Here is a 19,479-nt window from a genome sequence, read left to right as displayed (position 1 = left end):
AGGGGGGTGGGGGGTGGAGACTGCCTTTGCCAACCTTATCACTCATTGCTGGAATCTCCCAGTAGAAGGAGTTTTGCTAGCCTGAGTAAAGTGCTGTAGCAAGTATTGAGCATGTGGTTGTAATGAGATGATCGCTTCCTTGACTCCCTGGGGATTTGAGACGCGTATTTCCCAGAATTCCAAGTCCTCCTTCTTGAACGTGCTTTCCAAGCCTGGGGTGCCCCTGAGATGGGCATCTATGAGCTCACCACCCTGAGCTCACTCTGCTCTCACCCCGCCACTGAGAGTTTGCCCACTCAGGTCTTATCTGCATGTGCTGACCTCAGCTTCCACTCCAGGTCAGCTATGTGCCCATTAAACTGACCCCCACAAGGCAGGGAGGTCTTTAAGGGGGAAAAGAAATTGCCTCATCATCAGCTTGTTTCATAAGCATTTATTACTGTCATCTGGGGAAGTAATGTAGGTAGTATCAGGACCCCACAAAAGGTACTGTCTGTGTTTTCAGTTTCTGCGTAAGCCCTTGGATATCAGAAATTCAGACCACGTAAGGAGAAAGTGAGCTCAAGCAAGGGAAGGGGGGTTTCTGGCTCTCCCCAACCCCCCCACCACATTCACAGCACTCTCTCTGCACGGATATATGGTAGAGAGAGATGGAGAGAGAAATTTTTATTTTTTTATTTTTTAAAAAAGTTTAAACCCCACCACCTACTCATCAGGTGATTGGAGACTGGAGTTGTAAGAATGTGCTGCAGGCGGAAGTTCTGAAAAATCCCAGAAAGTGTTGAAAACATCTCTAAACAAGGTATTTTTCTCCTGCACCTTTCTTGCTAAAGGTCCCAATTGCTGCCAAGAAAACTAGTGAGAATGTTAGCTGCCAAATAAAAAATTTATGACGGTGTTTGGCAAAGGACTATCTCTCTGCTTGTTTTATACATTTCCACAAGGCGCTTGAAGGCAGCCTCTTTCTTCCGACACCCCCACCCCCTCCCGCCCCCCACTTGGGCACGAAGACGGTTCTGATCGCTGTTCTGGGTCTGTTCTCTAATAAGAGAGCAAACTCCTGTAAAGTAAGATTAAACAAGACACCCTCCCCACTCCGTGCAGTAACCTCAGCTATGTGAGAGAAATGTGTTCAAATATGTGTTGCATAAAAGGGGGAAAGAGAGGCTAGGTTGGCTGGTTGCGATGGGAGAGATTTATTTTTAAAAAATTAAGCGTGGGAGAAATAGTACAGCAAGATGGCACTCGCCTTGCACATGGGTGACCCAGGCTTGATCTCAGGCACCCCGTAATGGTCCCCTGAGCCCCACGAGGAGAAATCCCTGAGTGCAGAGTCAGGAGTAAAGGAGTAAGCCCTGAGCACAGCCAGCTGTGTCCCAAAAACACAAAATAGAATAGGAAGGAAGGAGAAAGGAAGGAAGGGAGGGGAGAAAACGGGGCCGGGGGACCTTAAAAAGAGCTGTTGTAAGTTTATGGCGGAGTCGCAGCCAGGGGCATCCCTGCAGCCCTTGGCCCTGAGCTCTGTGGGGAGCAGGGGCCGAAGGGGAGAGTGTCAGCCGAAGTCACAAAGACTCGGGGGCAAGAGTCTGTCTTCCTCTGTACTGCACTCCATCCCCACAAAGCACCGCAGCCCAACATTGCTCTGAGGTGAGGCACTCACCCCTCAGTTTCCAGCATGCTTTCTTACTGTCACTGTCACTGTCATCCCATTGCTCATCTGTTTGCTCGAGCGGACACCAGTAACGTCTCCATTGTGAGACTTGTTGCTACTGTTGTTGGCATATTGCATACGCCACAGGTAGCTTGCCAGGCTCTGCTGTGCGGGCATGATACTCTCGGTAGCTTGCCAGGCTCTCCGAGAGGGGCAGAGGAATCGAACCCGGGTCAGCTGCATGCAAGGCAAACGCCCTACCCGCTGAATATCACTCCAGCCCAGGATGCTTTATAAGCATCAGAATTCAAGTCCCTCAGAGTCTCTGAAATTAAGGCATTTTCTTCTGTAAAAGTTCACTGATGTTGTTTTGAATCTACCCAATTGAAACTGAGTAAAGATTGGGCAGTGATTTCACTAAAACGGCCTTGCCCATCAGGGTCATTTAAACCTTGCTATGTTAAGAAATATTTATGGGGGGTGGTTATAAAAGGATGGGGGAAGCTGGAGGGAGGTACTGAATTTGGAGGAAAAGATTTCCTTGAACCCAGTTTAGATTTTGATAGTAATCATGACATAGGCTGGTTCCGCCCAGCACATTTTGCCTGTCTGTCTGAGAAAGAATCGTCTTTTCAAAAACACCTCTCAGCTGATGCTTTCATTGGTTACGACTGCTTAGCCCAGTTTCATCCGTTCTAGCAGCTTCTGAAGCCCCGCAGTCACCTGGTCCCCCGGCTGGCTTCTCTCTGTAGAGGCAGCCGCCCTCACTGTGGGACCCACAGGAGCGTCGTGGCTGAGGGCCCTGACAGTGGCGGGGCCAGGGAGCAAAGGGTTATTTGATCCAGAGTACTACAGACAGACCAGGAATAAGGGGATCAATTCAAGCAGCATTAGGATAAGTCCAACTTGAGACGGATATCATGAGCAAAATAGGAAACCTCTCCAATTAGTACATGACACCCAGATTTGTACTTTTTTGTGATCTTCTTTTAAAAGGCAAAGTGTCAACATGATGGGCTCCAGACATGATTTCAGTTGAAATGTTGGCATTTCCGATCGGTGCCCTTTCGCATCTGAGGCCATGTATGTACTGGCTTAATAAATGAAGTAAATCCCTATCCTCCTTGATTGCCAAAGAGTCCCCCTCCCAAAGGGATGTCCATTGGGTAATATTTTATTTGGCCCTGGAATAATCTCTCGGGCATATGATACTATTTCTAAACTGAGAATATCCGACATGAGTCCAAGGCCGCACACTTAATCCCTCATGTTTGTTTGTCTGGTGGAACATGGATCATGCTAAAATCACAAAAAGGGAGGGTGCAAAATGCCAGATGCTGCAAATGCAATTAGATACTTAAAAATAGATGCTTTGGTGGCACTGCTTGAAATGCGACCTGGCTTTGTTTCTCCGAGCACTGTGGCACTTTTCTGCTGGCTTGCTGATTGTATGCGTGGGGGCTGCTCCCGAGGCCGCCACGCAAGCTCTAGGTCATTCTAGAAATCAGACCGGGCACTGTTGTCTTTCCAGCGTCTTAGCAGTCCTGAGCATGTTCTCTTTGTTTTCCTCTCCACACACTCTGTGCAGTAGCTATTTCTAAACCTCTAATACCCACAAGTTGCATGTAACCAAACCCCTCCACAGACTGAACCAAATTTGCATGAGGAAGGAGCCATTACACTCATCAATTCAGGACTAAAAGGCATTCCAAATAAGCATTTTATTTTACCAGAATTCAAACATCCACAAAGCTCGGATTTACTGAGCAACCTTATGCAAGAGAGAAGGTGATGTTTGGCTGCTGTTGTATGTGACTTTTTGGGGTGGTTTTTTTTTTTCAGATTGTAAAGTTAATGCATATTCATTACCCACCTGCAAATGAAAAAATGTGGCAAATCAGATTTTTTTTTAAATCACCGTGATCACAATAGCTAGACTCAGTCATTATTGTCATCTTAATACAATGTCTCTCCAAGCTTTGGTCTAAAGTTTGTGTATAGAGTTTTCTCTTCGCAGAATTGGGTCACTAACGTGCATACTGTTTACAACCTCTGATTTCTCTTTTTACATCCTCTGTTTGTGCGCCAGCAAATTGGTAGTCTTGATGCTGAATCAGGTCGATGACAGTCACCTCCTGTCCTCTGACTCTTCAAGGTTAGTTCAGTGTCTTCTGAAAATTAATCCCATTTTAGTGAGTTTGCCTTTGAAAATTATAGAAATCCATATCAAACCGAACAGTGATATTGGTATCATCAGAATTCTAGAATCTCTTAGTTCATCCAAGTTATATGAAATAGTATCATACCACTATGTTCCTCTGAGCTATGTCAACTTTGTCTTTTTCCTCTTTTAACACACATGATCTGATTTGAACATCACAAGAGCCTGCAACATAGGAGGGGAAAGAAGAACAAATGTGGATATCCCTGATTTTTAAAAAGCGCCAAGTGAACTAGAATGAAAGTGGCACCATCATGCAGTTCTTACTCTTCCATGCACAGCCTGTGGCCTTCAAACCAAATTTAATTTAAATCCTGCTTTGCATTGCACTATCATCAGCCCTCTGATCTTGAACAAAGAAACTCCCAGTACCTCAGTTTCCTACTCTGGAAAATGGGCACACTGATTCCTAGGTCACAGATTGGTTATAAATCTTGAATAATCTGTGTGAAACACATAGGATAGTATAAAGAACAAAAATATGTATAGCTTAGTGTTTACCTCTTCCTCGTGTATCTCCTCTTGCTTTTGTATATCACTGTGAATAATTCATTAGAGTCATTGCTCATTTTATTACATATCACTTTATTGTGCTTCACCGATAGTGTGTGTTTTACAAGATCCGCCCCCCCCTTTCCCCAAGCAAAAAATATCACAAGTTGCTGAAGGCTCAGATGGTGGTCAGCATTTTTTGAGCAAGAGCAGAGTTTCTAATTAATGTTGGTACATTTGGGGTGGAGGTGCCACTCCTTGTGGTACTCATGGCTTATTCATGGCTCTGTGTTCAGGGATCACTGCTGGCTGACTCGGGACCATATGAGGTGCCGGGGATGGAACCCAGGTCAGCCGCATGCAAGGCAAATGCTCTCTCCCACTCTTAAACACTGTTTTTTTAAGCTAATGCTATAGCACACTGAAGAAACAATAGTATAGTATAGTATAGTATAGTATAGTATAGTATAGTATAGTATAGTATAGTATATATAGCATAGTGTAGTAGTGTAGTGTAGTGTAGTGTAGTGTAGTATAGCATAGTGTAGTATGGTATGGTATGGTATGGTATGGTATGGTATGGTATGGTATGGTATGGTATGGTATGGCATAGTATAGTATAGTGTAGACATAACCGTCACATTCACTGGGAAGTGGTGTGGGGGGAAGATGGGGCTTGCTCTAGTGCAGTGGTCTAGAACTAAATCTGCAGTTCATCCAAAGTATGTGTCTGGATGCTTCTTTCCCAATATAGTCAGTTCTTAATTTAGCATTAACTTAAGTAATTCTTGGGGCTGGAGTGATGGTACAGAGGGCAGGGTGCTTGCCTCTCACACAGCCAACCCGGGCTCAATCCAGGCCTTCCAGAGGGCCCCCAGTTATCACCAGGAGTAATCCCTGAGCACAGAGCTGGGAGTAAGCTCTGACCACCATTGTACCCCCCCCCAAAAAAAAAGTCATTTTTATATGATAATATATAATTCAAGGAAACATAGAAAGGCATAAAGGCAGAACATACCCACCTCCTAATTCCACTGCTCACACTCAGCTGACATCCCTCCCAGCCTTGTCTTCTTTTCTGTTCAAAACCGTGACGCCCCCAGCGGTGCTCAGGGCTTACTCCTTGCCGTGTGTCTAGAGATGCGTCTCCTCGAGTGAAATAACAGAATCTCAGCGGTCAAGTGCGTGTCGTGGACAAGGCACGCCGCGTGCCACTAGCCTCTGCCCTGGCCTCCAGATCATAACACAGGTACCCCTCCCTGGGAATCCTCCTTCCTCTGGAAGGAAACCCAAAGAAGGGGTCCTACTGGCGATCATTAAGGGGGCACGAGAAGGAAATTAGCACCTGGGGTTGGGGGCAAGCAGCGCTAAGTCCCTAAGTCACGAGTCCTATGACCTGGGAGTATTTGGGGTAAAACCGAGCTATTCACAGAACCAGCATCCGCAATGTCAAGAAAGGGTCTGGACAAGCCTCTGGGAGCAGCCTTGCCGCTTGGAAAATCCTTGGAAAACTTCCTGCCTCCCAGCACCTTGGGCCGCTAGGCAGAAAAAGCTCTTCCTGGACCTTTAAGAGATGGTCTCTTCCGGCCGAACAACAAGTTATACCATCCAGTGTCTCCTGTCAGTTAATTTGATAGTTCTCTATCAAGTAAACCATTATTGAACACATTGATCCTTTTTTTTTCCCTTTCCCCACCTTTTTTTTTTCCCCCTTCAGTTCTGCCTTGGCTATTCCCAAGATTTCTCTGAACCAGTTGGGCAAAATTGATTTTTATTAGTTCCACTGGCCTGGTGGAAAATTATCTCATGAACTGGTTTTTATAGGAAGCCTCAAAGCCACAGCACAGAGCAAAAAATAAGCCTATAGCAGTCAAAACTGTGGTCTGAAATGTCTTCAGACTGGAAGGCTGAATTTATTGCACAAAACAAGTCCTAGCAAGGCAGAGGTGTGCAGTCCTGCTCATTATCACTGGAGAGGGGAACCAAAAAGCCGAGTAAAAAATTAAATTTTAATAATGCCAGTGATATTTTCTAAATCTTTCCTGACAGCAAGCCTCTCATTATTTTTATCTGTCTCCGAGTAGGTTCTTTTAGCGCCATCTCAGAAATGGCCTCCGCTCCGATTGTTTGCTAGGCTTGAAAGCAGTTGAAACACCAAAATGTACACACCGAGAAACAGGCTTTTGATTGCTGGAGGGAGGGCTGGACCTGGGTCCCACTTGGGCACATTTGCTAGACCCACCTCCACTTTCACAGAAGACAGTGGCTAGGGTGAGGGCTGCAAATTCTTCCCCGAACAATGGGGCGGGGGGGGGGGGGGTACCCCTCCCTTCCATCCACTGCACTTGGCTGTGGGAACAGCCCAGGGGTGCCAAGCCCCAAGTGTGGGAACCTCCCCCGTGGGGGCAGGGGCTGGAAACACCCGTTGTTTTTGAGAAACGGGCACGTTTGCCTTCCAGCGTGACACAGTTGCACCTTGTTGAGTGATGCTGAAGGGAACGGGCCCGGGGGGCTCCCTTGGCTCTGCCTGTGCATCTGCCTGTCCTGGGCCCCCCCAAAGGGTTCGAGGCAGTCTGCCTAAATTGACACAGCAACACAGAGGTTTCTTCAATATTCAATGAAGTTGGAGAGGAGATTCGGCCGCAACCTCCTCGACGCTGAGAGGTGGCCTGTGTGAATCGCTGTCTGCGCTGTGACAGGGAGAGGGGGTGTCTTTGGGGCAAATTGGATCCACCAGCTCGTTCCCTTCCCCCGCTCACGTTCCCACGGGCCCTTTTAGCCAGAATATGCTCTGTGCTGGGTGCGGGCCTCACGCCCAAGAGTACCTCGCAGGGCAAGGCTCACGGGGCCCCTGGCCTGCAGCGGCCCTGCCGTCTGCTGCTGGCGGGGGCTGCCTATTGTCCAGTAGCCAGTTAGGGGCTCGGATTGTGAAGACCAGGAAGCTGGAGGGCAGGACCTCCAAAGACTGACCAGTAACAGTACTCGGCCTCCACTGCCTGGGGCTTTAGTCCCAGGAAAAAAATGGAAAAATCCCTCTGGTTTAAGGTTTTTTTTCCTTCCTTTCTTCCTTCCTTCCTTCCTTCCTTCCTTCCTTCCTTCCTTCCTTCCTTCTTTCCTTCCTCCCTTCCTTCCTTCGTTCCTCCTTTCTTCGCTCCCTCCGTCCCTTCTTTCCTTCCTTCCTTTCCCTCCCTCCTCCTTCCTTCCTTCCTTTCCTCCCTCCATCCTTCCTTCCCTCCTTTTCTTCCTCCCTCCCTCCCTTCCTCTCCTTCCTTCCTTCCTTCCCTTCTTTTCTTCCTCCCTCCCTCTCCTTCCTTCCTTCCTTCCTTCCTTGCTCCTTCCTCACTCCTTCCTTCCTTCCTCACTCCCTCCTTCCTTCCTCACTCCCTCCTTCCTTCCTCACTCCCTCACTTCCTTTCTTTCCTTCCAACTAAAGGACCTGGAAGATGTTCTAGATGTTCCAAGCCATTGTCTTCCTTAGCAACTTTCTCTCTCTCTCTTTCTCTCTCTCTCTCTCTCTCTCTCTCTCTCTCTGTCTCTCTCTCCCCCTCTTTCTCTCTCTGTCTCCCTCTTGTCTCTCTGTCTCTGTCTCTATATCTCTCTCTGTCTCCCTCTTGTCTCTCTCTGTCTCTCTCTCCCCCTTCTTTCTTTCTCTCTGTCTCCCTCTTGTCTCTCTCTGTCTCTGTCTCTCTCTCTCTCTCTCTCTTGTTTTGGGGCCACACCAAGCTGCACTCAGGGCTTCCTCCTGGCTGTGTGGCGAGGGAGCACTCCTGGGAACCGTATGGGATGCCAGGGCTTAAGCCAGGTCGACCATGTGCAAGGCGGGCACCGTGCCTGCTGGACCTTCACGCCTGCCCATTTTCTCGCTTTCCACGGGGTCCTCAGAGGTGAGCTCCAGAGGCCTCCTTCAGGTGCTCTGTTTCTGAGAAGGGAACACTGAGGCATGTCTGCTTGTCCTTTCCCACGCTCATACCCCCTGGGCAGTGGGGACCACCCTGCAGACCCCTTTCCTACAGGCCACTTGGTTTCCCCTTCCGGGCCCCACCCCCCGCTTCCAAGATGTCTCCCCCAAGCAAGTCCTGGAAGCCCGCCAGCCCCGTGCTGCCGTCTGTGCGGTGGGAAGGCCCCGGGCCTGACCTCGCCTGTCCCCGTCACCAGGGAGCAGCCCAGGGCACACACTGTCGCCTCCGTGCCCGCTTCCTGGCCTCCAACCCTGCGGTTTGGAATCGGTTACGGGCCAGGTTGGTTGCCCCTGGACTAGGCCCTGGCTGAGTGGTGCTCGGACCGAGACTGGACCCCAGACATGAGCGGGGTCAGGAGGCCGGACCTCTTCCCACCTGGCTTTCTCCACTCTGAGGAGGAGCAGGGTGCCCACTGCTCCCCCTTTTCGAGTCAGAGGTCTCGGCCCCCGGGTTGCATTGGCGGCAAGTAGAGATGCGCTTTGTCTGACGCCCAGAATTCGGAAACACTTTCCCTCGGAAGCCAAGGTTTCCCATTTGGGTGGTTTCTTGGGAGACACCTGCTGGGGTCGATGGGCAAATCCACAGATACAGGCGGAGCCTATTTGGAGTCTCCACGGCCATGGGGACTGGCCATTCCCCCTGCCCTTGGCAAAGGGGCGGCCACCCATCTCTCTGGGGCCCTTCCCCTGCCTCTGGCAGCCCTCACCAGCTGGTCCCATCCTCCCGATCAGTGAGAGTGACACACGTCCCAGCAGGTGGCTGGCTTTCCCTGCACACCCCTGGGGACCTTGTTCTCTGGTCCTGGTCAGCGCGCCCTGCCCTCCCAGGGGACGCCAAGGCAGCCTCTCTGCTTCTCCCCGCCCCAAGGGGGCCTGTACTGGGGGGGTCACCTGCTGCGAAGTAACGCATGCAGCTTCGTGGGGTGTCCACCCCGTGTCCGGGAGGAGCTGGCGTAGGCAGCATCCCGGGCTGCTCTGCAGCAGGACGCCCTCCCTGCCGACCTGCCCCTTCCCCATCGGTGGGCAGAGGTGCTTTCTGAAGTAGCCCCCTGCCGCCCATCTAGCTTTTTATCTTCACCCGGGGGATTCCGGCCAGGCCGGCAGTCCCTTCCCGTGATGTGTGTCTAGCTGACTCCTCCCCGCGCCTAGCACCGGCTTCCAGTGCAGGCATTTCCCCACCATCCTTGCCGCCTGCGTGCTGGGGTCGGGGTGCGGATTGCCGACCCTCCTGGAGACAGGGCCTGGGAGAGGCAGGTAGAGAGCAGCATCTCCGCGAGGCAGACCCTGGACCCAGCTCTGCAAGGATTCCTTCCGGTGAGGGTCAGAGGCGGAGCCCTCGGCGCCCCTTCCCTTCCCGGGCGTCCTTCTGTTCAGCACCACCCCGTTGCCATCCGGGTCAGATCTGGAGAATCTTTTTCCTGGCCCTTGTTTTAGAGGCTTTTGCAGAGTTCCCCGGCGCCGGCTCTTCCACTCAGGGCTTCCCTGGTGCTCGTTGGCCTGCCAGTGTGTCTGTTCTGTAAGACCCCCTAAGGTGGCGGGGCCGGGGGGGGGGCATCATTATTCAGGCCCGGGCAGCCAGGCAGGACGGGGCCCTGAACCTGGAGAGTGTTGGGGTGTCGCGCCCTCTCGGGCTAATGCCTGCAGGCTGGTCCGAGGAGGAGACACCGCCAGCATCCTAACCGGAGGGAGGCTGCACAGAACCGGCCTGGGGCGTGTGCTGGCCTGCAGACTGCCCCTTGGAAGCCGAGTGGCCCGGGGCTCCTGGGCTGGTGGAGAGTATCTGTGCCTGGCTCTCGTGGGCACTGGCCATATACAAGGCGAGGGAGAGACCCGGCATGCCCCACGCTTAGCTGGGGAGACTGGCGCCACCAGAGAAGGGCATCCTAAAAGCCTGGGGTGATGGTGAGAAGGAAAGGGCAGGGGGGCGGGGCAGGGGATTGCTCAGTAGTCACAGCGCCTGCCTTGCAAGCAGGAAGCCGGTGTCCCCACATGTGCTAAGTATGATGTCCCGGGTGGCACCACAGCCCGGTGTGCACGAGCACTGCAGCTAGAAGGAGCGATCCCCCGTGATCACCCCAGTTGGGGGTGCGACCCCCAGTGAGCCCATGTGCACCATGGTCAGATGCGAACACTGCGACAGCCCCTGCCGTGAGCCCACCACCCCGTGTGTGCATGAGCTCTGCTCGCTGCGGTATTAACAGGGAGAGGGTAGGAGAAACTGACAGGAGCTGAGGCACTTGCCATGCACGCAGCCACCCTACATTGTGTCCGTGGCACCACATATGTGCCCTGTACATTAACAGGAGAAGAAGGAAGAGAGAGAGAGGGAGGGAGGGAGGGAGGGAGGAAGGAAGGGAGGGAGGGAGGAAGGAAGGAAGGAAGGAAGGAAGGAAGGAAGGAAGGAAGGAAGGAAGGAAGGAAGGAAGGAAGGAGGGAGGGAAGGAGGGGAGGGAGGGAGGAAGGAAGGAAGGAAGGAAGGAAGGAAGGAAGGAAGGAAGGAAGGAAGGAAGGAAGGAAGGGAGGGAGGGAGGGAGGGAGGGAAGGAGGGAGGGAGGGAGGGAGGAAGGGAGGAGGGGAGGGAGGGAGGAAGGGAGGGAGGGAGGGAGGGAGGGAGGGAGGGAGGAAGGGAGGGAGGGAGGGAGGGGAGAAGGAAGGAAAGGAGGGAGGAAGGAAGGGAGGGAGAGAGAAACATACAGGAAAGTACAGGCAGTGAGTAAGGTGATTTCTTTCTGTGTAGCTGGTGTGGGTTTGATCCCCAGCATTGCATATTGTCCCCTGAGTACCACCAGGAGTGATCCCTGAGCACAGAGTCAAGAGTAGGCCCTGAGCGTGGGAAGGTGTGACTCCAAAAGCAAATAAAGGAGAAGGAGCAAGGCACAATCAGAAATTCTTGGAAGGGGTGGAGAAATTTAGAATCGGGGAAAATCAACCGAAAATAGACAACACAAGCTGACTTGAAAAGTGAAGTCAATTTCTACTGTGACGTTATTAAAAGTCCGAAGGAAGGGTGCTGTGACAGAGAACAGGAGTTTGCCGTCGCAGTCACTGCCGTCTCGCGGGTGACCGAAGGGTGCAGACCCCTGTGTCCTCGGGACTGTGCTGCTTTTCCTCTGCCGCCCTCGGACTCTGCTGTTCCCTGGACAAACAGCTGCTTTCTCAGACCGTCCTCGTGGCAACATAATGGCTGCAGCAGGTCCAGCCCTAACACTCTCCTCCCCCCACACACCCCGTCCCCTACCCCAAACACACACACACACACACACACACACACACACACACACACCCCTCTCCTGGGTCTCAGTGAGAAAGGCGTGGAAGAGGATTCAGAGGAGGGGCCCCTCCATGGCGGAGGAGGTTGGCGCAGGCTGAGCTGCAGTCCGGAGCCCCTCAAGGCCAGGGGCTTCTCGCAGGAATCTCCAGGGCGTGGGATGACTCAGGGACCCGGGCAGCAGTCCTCACCCTCCTGCACCTTGCGCATACCCGTCCCCAGATGCCAGCCCGCTGCGAGCCAACCACAAGCCTCCCCTGGGGAGGTGACACCCAGCCCTTTGGCTCCGAGTCCCTGACCAGAATAAGATCTCCTGGCCGTCTCTCCATCACACGCGGGGCGGCCCAGGCTGAGCAGAACCAGATCCTGGGGGCACGGGGAGCGCCCGCAGCACAGAGAGCCCGGCCAGCTGCCACCCCTGCCTGCCACCCTGCCGCCGGGCTCTGGGGATCCCGCCCCCCCGCCCCCCCACCGGGACGCCTGGCGCTGGTTTTTCCGGAGGTGGGGAGGAGGCTGGCAAGGGAGAGATGAGCTGCAGCCGCCCGGGTTCCACGCGGGACTCGGTATTTTCAATAATACTTGTGTGAGTTCAGCCTCAAAGTAAATGGTTAATTCATCTTGTATCAACAGCACTGTGATTCATAATGTAAACTCGGGAGGATCCTTGATGTTTCAGGGCCCACATTCCTTTTAATTTGGCTCTGCATTCTTTTTAAAGCCACAGTGCGCGGGCTTAATAGAATGCAGCATGCAAATGCACAAGTTTCTGCCTGGAGGCAGTTTAGCCGGCTGTGTCAATGGACGTCTTCTTTCAAGTGTATATTCTTTCTTAAATTATTTACTGGGTAAACACACTTTGCATTTTCAAAAGGGAGATTAGGACCGCTAGCTGCAGACCTTTGCGCTTGAACTCAAAGCCCTCCCTTGCCCCCCGCCCCACCTCCCAAGCTCAGGGGGACTGTTACTCGGGGCTTGCCCCCAGTTTCTCCTCCCCACTCCCGCACTGGGCACCCGCATCCTGGTCCCTTCGGATCCTCGCCGAGTCCTGCCTTGTCCAGCGATACCTGCCTTGGCCGCGGCAGCCTCCAGACCTGCCCACAGATGGGTCCCCGCACACTGCCAGCCTCTGTCTCTCTTGGGCTGGCTCAGTCCTCTTCACTCCGCGCCCCGACTCCAGCCTCTTCTCTGGTCCTCAGAGGGGTTGTGTCTGCCCAACGCATTTGGGGTCCAAAACCAGGTTGCTCGGCATGCCAGCATCCCACTTCCTTCCAACGCATCTCTGTTCCACCTCCTCTCCGCCCACCCTACCCTTCTTCCCGAACATCTGCCCCTGGAACCAGGAGAAAACTTCCCCACTGGCCTCCCCCCACCCCCGCCTTCTGTCAGGACCCCCGCTTCCATCAGTACCACCCAGCTCCACAGAGGAGACCCAGCCGGGGCCTTTCCTTCCACTTGAGCTTTTCTGCACAGACTCCAGATTTCCGGGCAGATGGTCTCTGCTCAGAATCGCCCTGAGAACGGGATGGTGGCTGGGTGCGTCTTCTCCACCGTCAGCCCTGCAAGCGGGATGACGCGGTCAAGCGTGTGGTCTCGATCATCAGCCCTGGGGGCAGGATGGCGGCCAGGCTTGTGGTCACTAACACCAACCCTGTGAGCAGGGTGGTGGCCGGGCGCCTGGTCACTATAATCAGCCCGTTGAGCAAGATGGTGGTTGGATTTGTGGTCACTATCATGAGCCTTGTAGACGGGAGGATGGCCGGGCACGTGGTCACTACCATCAACCCCGTGGGCAGGAGGATGGCCAGATGTGTGGTCACTACCATCAGCCCCGTGGGCAGGAGGATGGCCAGGTGTGTGGTCACTACCATCAGCCCCGTGGGCAGGAGGATGGCCAGGTGTGTGGTCACTACCATCAGCCCCATGAGCGGGGTGGTGGCCGGGCACGTGGTCACTACCCTCAGCCTTTTTGGCAACAGAGCAGTAGCCCTCCTCCCAGCTGCCCTAGGACCAGAGAAGCCAAGGCTGCGGACCGTGTGGTCAGCCCGGGAGAAAGGGGACAGCTGAATCTCTGACCCACAGTGAAGTGTGGCCTAGGAGCAGAGTCCCTGCCTTCAGGGGGCTTGGCTGACCCACAAGGGCTCCTGGGAAGAGCTGGGAATGGGGGAGCCCATTGCCCTTTGCTTCGAGAAGGCCTGTGCAGAGACCCGGGCAGGGGTGCGGGGAGGGGGAGGCTGGAAGTTGCTTGCACCTTCCTTTCCCAAACGTGCCTCCGATGAGACAAGCAACACCCCTGGTTAATCCTTCATAAATTAGCATCGTGGCTGCCTTGGGGCCCTCAACCCACAAATAAAATGGTTGTCAACCCCGAGACCCACTGCCGTATATTACTGACGGCAGAATTTTTAAAGAGTGTTTCATGCTTTTAATCTGTTTCACTGCTGAGTTCCAATTTTGTTGATTCCCTTTGCAAGCTTGATGCGGGTGACGGTGGTAAATAGAGATTTTGACAGTGTCTTGGGCAAAAGGGATGAGGAGGGGCTGTTCTGAAGCCTCTGCCCTTCCAGAGGGGGGGTGGGGGGGAGGAAAATCAATTTGGGTTTTAAATTGAGCCACCGAGAAGCACCGATCAGTGTTCATAATTAGCCTCACTTTAACAAGCTGTGAAGTCCCCCGTTCTTATTTATTTATTTGCGGGACAGAGACCCCTCCCTGCCTCCTGAGTAAATAGGGCCGGTTAAATCCGAATTAACTGTCATCGAGGAAGAATTAATGTCGGGGCGCAGCCTTTCTAGTGAGGAAGGGAAGAAATCAGCGAGACAGATCTCAGCGGAGCCTCCCGTGATAAATGAGGACCAGGCGGACCATTCATCTCCTTCCAGCCAAGTGGACACAGGCGCTAAAGCATTTTTGCGGAAGACGTGTCAGCAAATGTGATCATTTTGTAACCTGTCAGGAGAAGAGGGAGCCGGTCCTTGCAGGGGGCCATGAGGGAGTGGGCCTGTCTGCCGGGACCATCTCCAGCCATCCGTTTAGTAGGGCTGGGGGCGAAGGGCTGGGAGCAGGCGGAATCCAACTGAAACCAGGGGGTGCTGTCCCCTTGCCAGGGAAGCCACTCGGAACGGCTGCAGACACCTGGCAGAGACTTCTCCTCAGAGACTGAGGGGTCTCAGCTGTAACAGGGGCCCCCGGGTCCCACCAGCCTCTTCCTGAGGCCCCGCCCACTCTGCGGGGGCCCTTGACTAGACCGAGTGTCAGACCTTTCTTTGCCTCTCGCTTGGAGGGTGGGCAACGTGGTGGCCGAGGGAGCCCGACAGGGTGGGCAGCCAGCCAGCCCTGCCCGCTCGGTCCCCGGGCAGCCGCTTCCGGAGCCCAGGTGTGGGCGAGGCGGCTTGACCTGGCCGCCCTCCGAAAGGCTCCACAAAGCATTCTGCTGTTCGGTCTCTTTCACTCCGAATGTGGGAGCAAATTACGAAACGGCTTCACCAGAGAAAGGAAGTGGCTTGAGCTGGGGGCCTCTCCTGTTTCTTCCCGCGCCCATCACACTTGGCCGAGTTCAGGGGGCTGGGGGCAGCGGGGAGGCAGGGTCCTCGCCAAGTCACAGCACGCTTGGCTACTTGCTATTCCTTCTCATTTCCATCCTGGGAGTTTGGGGGTTTTATTGGGGCGGTGGGGGGGGGGGCGGGGAGGCTGGTTTTTTTTTTTCCACTCTGGAGCAAATGTAGTATTTCTTCCTGGTGGTCCCAAGCCTGAGCCCCCTGACAGGTGACAGTTTCACAGCCCAGGCAGCAAGTTTGACACTTGCATCTTAATCCTGTCCTTTTCTTCCTAAGTCTCTCGGTTACTTTTCCCGGGGTATTTTTTGTGCAGGTAAGTGCCTTACTGACAAGTGTTTGCTTGGAGCCTTTTACTTTACCAGGAAACAGTAAAGGGAAGGGAAAAAAAAAAAAGAAAGCTTTGTCTCACCTTTTAAATTAAAAAGAGAAGCTTGCATGGGGCCCTTGATCACTGCCAGATCACAACACGAGACTCCAGACTTCCTCGAAGGCCGTTTGATTGGCCTTAGCTTGGCAGGCAGTGTTTCTCGAGGGCAATGCGACACGCTCTGTGGAGTCGTTTGTGGAACTAAAAGGCTGCGTGGTCGGACACACGCACCTGCACACACATACATGTGTGCACACACGTACAGACTTGTACACGTGCAGATTCACTCCGTGCTCCCCCCTTCCCCACCCCAACGGCAGAGCAGTCCCTTGAGCAGTCATCGTGGTCTGAGCTGGGCTTTTGCAGAATGTCCTGTTGTCCCCCTGTGATCTCTTTCTCCTCTGCTTTCTCCTAGAATCATCCAGAACCGCATCCTGCTTGTCATCTTGGGTACCATTCTGGTCATCACCATCCTGACGGCAATCACTCTTTCTCTCCGAAGACTCTGATGTATCCGCCCTTCCTGGATAAACAGCAACCAAGGCGTGTTCTGAGTAATTAAGACAAAATGGTCACATGAATCATTCCCGGGCGCTGACAGGGCCTCTCGACCCTCCCTCCCCCCACCCCCCATCCCCGCTGACGTGCACACAGTGTCAGTCTGCCTGTGTTGGGGGGCGCCGTCGTCCCCAGACTTGTCTTTACCCAGATTTGTTTTTGAGAGGGGGAAAGTGATTGTTTCTTCTTCTTTTTTTTTTAATTTTTATTTTTTTCTGGTAATGTCTTCTACTGGCCCAAGGAGCCTTCGTGACCTTCTTTCTTGTCCCGTAGCCACGCAGGGCCATGGTCTGGGAGAGGACCTGGTGAGTCCATTTGAACCTACACAGTCACAGGGCTTCTGAGAAGTAGTCCCGTTTGCCCTTTCATTTGTCACCAAGTTGCCCTCTGTGACGTCAAAAGATAAATACGCAGGAGAGATGGGGCCCAGAGCCAGCTACCAGCTCCGGCACACCAAACGCCCATTCCCACCCACACAAGATGGGTGATGTCTCCCTGTCTGAGTGCTTCCGGTGCGTTCTGGGGTACCTCAGGTCTGCAGCGGACAACACTGTCCCTGTTTCTCTGAGGCATATATATTAAATGTATTTTTTGGGGGGCTGGAGTGATAGCACAGCGGGTAGGGCGTTTGCTCGGGTTCAAATCCCAGCATCCCATATGGTCCCCTGAGCACCGCCAGGAGTAATTCCTGAGTGCAGAGACAGGAGTAACCCCTGTGCATCGCCGGGTGTGACCCAAAAAAGAAAAAAAGAATAAAAAGAAATGTATTTTTTTTTAATCTCAAGACTATTTCTCACCTGACTCCGCCCAGTGCAATTTTTTGCCTTCCCCCAAATCCCCTGCTCCCCTGAATTTGCCGGCAAAGTGAGCCCTGGTATATGGCGGTGACCTCCCGTCCCCTGGCCTGTGCAAGCATCTCCGTATCCTCTCCGTCTTAGTATCCGTGCTGCCGAAAGCAGCCCTCTTACACGCAGAAGGTCTGATGGGGTCTCTGCACATCCACTCCAGTATGTAAAGAGAACATGAATATTTCAGCAAGAGCAAGAACATGTCTTGTCCATGTGAGATTCCAGATATGATTATAAGTATGGCCGAGTCCGATAGGATAAGCTACTCGAACTTAAACTTTGTGGAAAATGCTCCGCAACCTTCTTATTAAGAAAAAGAAGAAGAAAAAGAAGAAGAAAAAGAAGAAGACGGGACCATCGTGTCGTCTAAAAGGATGGAGTTCGGCTTTTGTTTTATTCTTTTTAACTAACAAGTGTCAGCGCGGCCCTCCGGAAGCCCCTTGTATTCCAACCGCTCCCGTGCCCTGTGATTTCTTTCTGTTTCTTCCTGTCCACTGTAAGCGGGAATCATGTTCAAATCGAGCTCCGTAATGACTCCGCTGGGGTCATGCTCCCCACCCCTACCCCTCACTCAGAAAGCAAAATAGATGTTTCTTAAGAGTCCATCCGTTCTTCCCCGTGCTGTTCTTTCGTTTGGATTTAATTGAAGGCCTTCGCTCCTTGAAATGCAAACCCTCTGCTCATTACAAGTGCTGACCACCTCTGCCCCCCGCCGAGGACCCCCCCACACCCATACCTGGGCATAGTGTTTGATTCTCCCCCAACCCCCTCCACTCAGAAGAGAACGGCTCTGGTTTGGAGAGGAAAGGCAGGCTGGCAAAAACCCACCAGAGAAATGGTTCTTCTCGAAACAGGCCGGGGCCTTCGTGGGTTCAGATAAATCATTTAGTATTGTGTAAATAAAGCTGCGTCCTTTCCTTCCCGCGGCCGGTGTGGGATTGGGGCTGAGCGCAGTAGGGCAGAGCGAGTGGGTAGCCGCGCTGGCTTCCCTACCCGCTGAAGAGACCCGTCTCGGCCAAAAGCTTTCGCTCCCGCCACGAGCTTGAGGACACGCAGAGCACGTTGGGGAAGCCCCCAGCAGGCAGGGAAACCCGCTACCATCTTGTCGTGAGGTGCGTCTGGTGGGGACAGCCTTGCTGCCCACACAGCTGGTCTTGGGCAGCGCCACCCCGAGCCTGGAACCCGTTAGCTGGCCGCACGGGCTGCTGCCAGAGGTCACCCGTGCCCCCTCGGGAACCGGGTCCAGTGGATCCTGGGAGGCTGCCGGCTTCTAGGGACTCCACAGAAAACACTAGGAGAGAGTGCTCACCCCTCGGGGGCCTTTTATTGTGGTTCCCGTGTCTGGATGCGCCTCAGGGTTCCACCCCCCGCCCGCCCCATTGCATCCTGGTTTGTGGAAAAAGATGAGCTGATCGGGCTGGGCCTGGCCACTCTGTCAAGCCCTTGCCCCCCTTGGACGGCCCCATACCTCTGCTTGGCCCTCCAGAAGCAGCACAGGAGACTTAGGGGGACCCCAAGGCCGACAGATCGTTCTCTCTTTTTCCCACTAGCCACCCAGCAAGGAAGAACGCCCACACCTCCATCCGTGGAAAGTTCTAGGGACGGGAGGACTCCGCTCATGACGAGATAGAAGACTGGGGGGAGTGGGGGGGGGGCGGCGCTTTTGTTAAAAAAAAAAAAAACACAATGGCTCTTGGAGGTGGGGGTGGGAGGGGGACGGAGGCCTGGGGAAGGGAGGCCACCTGAAACCCACCCCCACGACGCCACCGTCTCCCCAGCAGAATAAATAAAGCCACCCTGCCCCAGAATCCTAAAGCGGTTTCATTAAATCCTCTTCCATGGCCAAGAGTCTTCGATGTTCGGCGGTGGAGCCGGGTGCAGCGGGCTTGACGTCAGCGGCCGGCCTGGGCAGGGAGGCCATTTGCTATTCTGTTTCAGGCAGGCTGGATTGTCTTATTTTGGAACCAGCTTGGTGGGGGGTTTGCTTTGCTACTGCTTCTGAGCCCTGAGCTTCAAAGGCTGAAATTAATGGTGAACAAAATTGTGCGGCTCTGCCCGTCCCATGCGGGGCAGGCCCGTGGAGGGTTATCATTAAGTAAAGAAATAGAGGGGGGGGGCGCCTGCCTGTTCCCCAAACCTCATCAGATAATGACCTCGGTGATTGGGTTTTCATTACCAAACAGCATCCAGAGATGAGGTGCCCCTTAGAAGAAGGGGGGGAAGAAGAAAAGAAAGAAAGGGACGCCCTATACACACAGTCTCTCTCTCTCCCTCTCTCTCTCTCTCTCTCTCTCCTTCTCTTTCTCTCTTTTTTTTTTTTGCACATCTTTTCTTTAAAACTGTCAGATCATTTCAGTATTTCAAATCCGAGGAAAACAGCCTGCCTACTGCTGTATTTGAAGTTGTAATGGTGTCAAAAAGTCACAGCTGACTGACAGCCGTCAGTCCCAGAGGGGCTCATTAAATCATAAAAACTTGACAAGGAAATAATTGCGCATCGCCAGCAACTTGGCGCCTGTTTAGACGTTTTTATTTTCTTTCATTACGCGTCCCCACCATTAC

General features: G+C 53.3%; 1 protein-coding gene across 4 annotated transcripts in view; it reads left to right on the top strand.

Moving 5' to 3' along the window:
- VTI1A (vesicle transport through interaction with t-SNAREs 1A) overlaps positions 1–17,520 on the top strand; it is a 396,717-nt gene extending 379,197 nt beyond the window's left edge. For all 4 annotated transcript variants that reach the window (XM_055118855.1, XM_055118853.1, XM_055118852.1 and 1 more), the window contains one exon: positions 15,927–17,520. Coding sequence is in view for 2 of the 4 variants with exons in the window: in XM_055118852.1 (XP_054974827.1) it covers positions 15,927–16,020 (94 nt within the window). In the remaining 2 variants the exon portion in view is untranslated. The remainder of the gene's footprint in view (positions 1–15,926) is intronic.
- The last annotated feature ends 1,959 nt before the right edge of the window (positions 17,521–19,479 follow it).

The sequence above is a fragment of the Sorex araneus genome, chromosome 11 (assembly GCF_027595985.1).
Source record: "Sorex araneus isolate mSorAra2 chromosome 11, mSorAra2.pri, whole genome shotgun sequence".
Lineage (NCBI taxonomy): Eukaryota > Metazoa > Chordata > Mammalia > Eulipotyphla > Soricidae > Sorex > Sorex araneus.
This window is presented reverse-complemented; position numbering and strand designations above follow the sequence as displayed.